The sequence below is a fragment of the Mus pahari genome, unplaced genomic scaffold (genome assembly GCF_900095145.1).
Source record: "Mus pahari unplaced genomic scaffold, PAHARI_EIJ_v1.1 scaffold_5634_1, whole genome shotgun sequence".
Taxonomy (NCBI): Eukaryota; Metazoa; Chordata; class Mammalia; order Rodentia; family Muridae; genus Mus; species Mus pahari.
The window spans coordinates 65,037-69,426 of record NW_018393090.1 but is presented as its reverse complement, the minus strand read 5'-3'; the positions used below and the strand labels follow the sequence as shown (position 1 = coordinate 69,426).

The window sequence follows — 4,390 nt, the reverse complement described above, 5'->3', positions numbered from 1 at the left end:
ACTATGCTGAACCAATTTGTCTTAGTCAGGGCTTCTATTCCTACACAGACATCATGACCAAGAAGCAAGTTGGGGAGGAAAGGGTTTATTCAGCTTATACTTCCATACTGCTGTTGATCACCAAAGGATGCAGGACTGGAACTCAAGCAGGTCAGAAAGCAGGAGCTGATGGCAGAAGCCATGGAGGGATGTTCTTTGCTGGCTTGCTTCCCCTGGCTTGCTCAGCCTACTCTCCTATAGAACAAGACTACTACCCCAGAGATGGCACCACCCACAAGGGAACCTCCCCCCTTGATCACTAATTGAGAAAATGCCTTACAGCTGGATCTCCTGGAGGCACTTCCCCAACTGAAGCTCCTTTCTCTGTGTTAACTTCAGCTGTGTGAAGTTGACACAAAACTAGCCAGTACAGACACCATTAGCATGATAACTGTTATAAAGGACAACATTTAATTGGGGCTGTCTTACAGTTTCAGAAGGTCAGTCCATTATCATCTTGGCAGGAAACATGGCTGCATTCAGGCAGACATGGTGAAGAAGAGCAGAGGTTCTACATCCTGATCTAAAGGCAGCCAAGAAGAAACTCTTCCACACTGGGTGGAGCTTAAGCTTTGGACCTCAAAGCCCATCCCCACAGTGACACACTTCCTCCAAAAAGGCCACACCTATTCTAAGAAGGCCAAATCACCTAATAGTGTCACTCCCTATGGGCCAAACATTCAAACACATGAATCTATGGGGCCAAACCTATTCAAACCACTATAGTGTACTTCTACGGCTTTTCTCCAGTATGAACCCGATAATGATATAAAAGGCTGGATCTGTTCATGTATGACTTGCCACATTCAGTGCATGTAAAGGGCGTCTCTCCTGTGTGAACTCGCTGATGAGCAACAAGGAAGCAGTTGTGCTTGAAGGCTTTGCCACACTCACTGCACCTGAAAGGCTTCTCTCCGGTGTGAATTCTGAAATGCTTAATGAGAAAGGCTTTTTGGCTGAAGGACTTGCCACACTCACTGCATTGAAAAGGCCTTTCCCGAGTATGCACTCGTGCATGATAAATGAGGCTGGATTTCTCCTTAAATGCTTTGCCACATTCACTGCAACTGTAAGGCTTCTCCGCAGCATGAACTTGAAAGTGACGTGTAAGATTGGATCTGGTCATATATGATTTCCCACATTCGGTACAGGTGAAAGGTGTCTCTCCTGTGTGAACTCGCTGGTGAGAAACGAGAGAGATATTATGCTTGAAGGCTTTGCCACACTCACCACACCTGAACGGCTTCTCTCCAGTGTGAATTCTGAAATGCTTAACAAGAAAGGCTTTTTGGCTGAAGGACATCCCACACTCACTGCACTGAAAAGGCTTTTCTCCAGTGTGTATCATCCGGTGTCGATTGAGGTGGGACGTGCTAGTAAAAGTTTTGCCACAGTCACTGCATATGCAGTTCTTCTTCTCACTCTGAATGGCCTCTCCACTCTCAGTGTTCGTGGGGGCATCCCCAACAGTGTAAGTCATTTGATGCCTGAGAAGACCCGAGGAGGTCTGGAGGATTGTCTCATTGTCTGTGCTTAGCAAGGGTGACTCAGCACAGCACAACATGTGCTGTTGCAGCGTGGATGAACTGATACCTTCTGCAGACAGACTCTGCTCAAACGGGGACATTTCACTCTCCACTTTGATCCAACAACCTGAACACAGAGAAATACTGATGAGTGGTATGTACACTATCAAGTGACAGACAGACAGACAGCACCTATTACTACTAATGGTGATCTAAGGTTTCTTACAGAACAAAGGGGCTAGTTTAGGGTAGACAGCGTCCAATACCATGCTGAATTTGTCAATATCTTATGGTCTATGGACTTTAGGAGCAGCAAGAACACAAGCATGGAGTAAGTGACAGGGAGGCGTGCTAGGAACTGTAACACACTCTTTCCTCACCAATAGCTTTCTGCAAGCTTCAACTGCCAGGGATTCAAGACACAGTGCAGAAGGCTGTGTAGAGCTGTATGGCATGGTAACTAAAGAACCTGAATTTAAGGACTGCCTTAGGAATAGTGCATGGTAGAAGAATTGTAATCCAACAACATGGCTGCTCTGGCTGGAATACAGACACTCCTATAGTATACACTTTTAATCCAAAACATTGTTGGTAAGGTTAGTTGTAGATAAGGTTAGTTTCCAGCCATGTTAGAAAATGACTTCTAATTGAGGGGCAAAGTGATGAATCAGAGCAATATTTGACTAAATGAATCAGCGATAGGTCAGGAAATCGAGTCTACTTCAGAGCAGACAGAGTGTTCAGATGCAGTTTTTACCAGAACAGTTTGACAGGTTGCAGACAGAACAAGCTAGACACAGGTGAAGACAGAATGAGCTAGAAAATGAGAAGCCAGAAGATTAGAACAGATTGCTAGAATTACTTTGAAGCCAAACAGAGCAATTCAGTCAGAAGCTAAAAGAAGCCAGTTTGAACCAAAGGAGTTTGAGCCAGAATAGATGAGTTGACCATCCCACCAGAGTTCAGAAAGAGCTAAAACAGGTGAGCTTATTCAACAGTAAGTCTCGGGGGTTGAAACCACTCTAGGCCTTGATTAGATTGTACAGACACTAGAAGCTTCCAGGTCTAGGCCTTTGTTAGCAGTTGGAAGCTTACTGCCTCTCAGATGACAATTATATCAGGCAAATAAGAGTTACATTTACAGTGCACACCATCACAATACAGGAACAGCTGTGTTTCACAGGGTTGCAAAGCAACAGGCAAAACATACAAGACTGACACCCAGGGACAGTTCTGGTTCAGAATTAATAGCTTCAAACATCAAAAAACACCACACTCTATGTACCTATAACATACCTGGAGTCAGGAATCTCAATGCAGGCACAGAGGGCTCTCCCCAAGTCTCCAGCTGAGTGATGTCATGGATCCCAGAAGGTGTAAGTCCTAAAGTACAATGATATAAAAATGAGAGTTCTGTACTAAGTGATGCAACCCATACAATAAACAAGAAAAAAGCCTGGTGAGAATAATCCTGGTAAGGGTGTCTTGCAAAAATAAAATAAAATAAAAAATAAAAAAAATAATAATGGGTTCACCAGTGCCACAATTCCTGCTACATTCAGACATAAGGCATATCACCAGAAGTACTTGAGTCACAAAGCTACCGAATATTTACAGTGCCATCAGGTCACAGAGAAGCAATCAGTGTTAAGACTCCTGACCCCAGGCCAGGCCTGGTTGTGCAATCCATTAATCGCAACACTCAAAAGTTAGAGCAGGAAGACCTTGGCAAGTCAGAGGAGAGCCAGGTCTCCATAGCGTATCCAGCACAGCTAGGATTCTAAACATAGACCCATGTCTCAAACTACACCCAAAAAATTCCTAACCCCAAATTGATTCCTGTGTGCCTTTGCTGCAACTGAGAAAGACAGAGCTGTTGTGAGATGAGCCTTTGCTTTTAACTTGTATTTTATACTCCAAGACAGTAGGGGAAAGACTGGGTATTCATAAGCCAGCTTTGAGAAAGATACAGCTCTCTCTCAAAAACAAAAACAAACAAAAACAAAAACGAAAGGAAAGCCTACACATGCTCTGAAAGGATGGCAGGGTCTTACCCAGCGATGACATGAGTGTTAAGATCTCTGTCATCACAGACTGGTACAAGAGCCTTTGAGAGTCATCAAGCAGTGTCCATTCCTCCCAGGAGAAGTACACAGCCACATCCTCAAAGGACACACAGCCCTGCACAATGGAGAAAGCTGAATTTATATGAAGCCTCCTTGTCAGGGACTCTTGGTACCCTTAAGTCATTCCCACTGAGCTTCCTACCTCGGAGGGTACCAGGCTGTGAACCTATTCTATTGATAGCCAGTCTGTCCTTGAGGTCCCACCGACTACTGTGCTCATCACTCAGCAACAACAGGCAAGTTGACATAGTGGCTTAATTACTTTTCTATTACTGTGAAGAGATACCATGACCAAGGCAACTTATAATAACAAGGAGTTTATTGGGGCTTACACCTCAGAGGGTGAGTCTGTAATCTCCATGGCAGGGAGAATGGATACAGGCACACACAGCACTGGAACAGTAGCTGAGAGCTTACATCCTGATCCACAGGTACCAGGCAGAGAGAGTTAACTGGGAATGGCAAGAGCTTTTGAGACCTACAAGCCCATCCCCAGTGACACACCTCTTCCAACAAGGTCATACCTCATTATTATCTCCAAAGTATTCCACCAATAAGGACCAAGTATTCAAGTCTATGAGCCTCTGGAGGGTGGGTTCACTGAAACTATCACAGCTGAAGTCAATCCAAGCTGGAAGAATGTTCCTTTTTTTTTTTTTTTTTTTTTTTTTTTTTTTTGGAGACAGGGTTTCTCTGTGT

The 4,390-nt window shown here is 44.3% G+C and overlaps 1 protein-coding gene across 2 annotated transcripts in view; it reads right to left on the bottom strand.

The window, feature by feature from the left end:
* Positions 1-431: 431 nt before the first annotated feature.
* Positions 432-4,390, bottom strand: part of LOC110315347 (gastrula zinc finger protein XlCGF8.2DB-like) — a 7,157-nt gene continuing 3,198 nt past the window's right edge. Inside the window, exons 3-5 of one of the 2 annotated variants that reach the window (XM_021189427.1) lie at positions 3,620-3,746; positions 2,862-2,948; positions 432-1,692 (exon numbers count right to left, since the gene is read on the bottom strand). In XM_021189427.1, coding sequence (XP_021045086.1) covers positions 773-1,692; positions 2,862-2,948; positions 3,620-3,746 — 1,134 coding nt within the window. In that variant the 3' untranslated portion in view covers positions 432-772. The remainder of the gene's footprint in view (positions 1,693-2,861; positions 2,949-3,619; positions 3,747-4,390) is intronic. The other variant, XM_029534723.1, reaches the window with a different exon arrangement.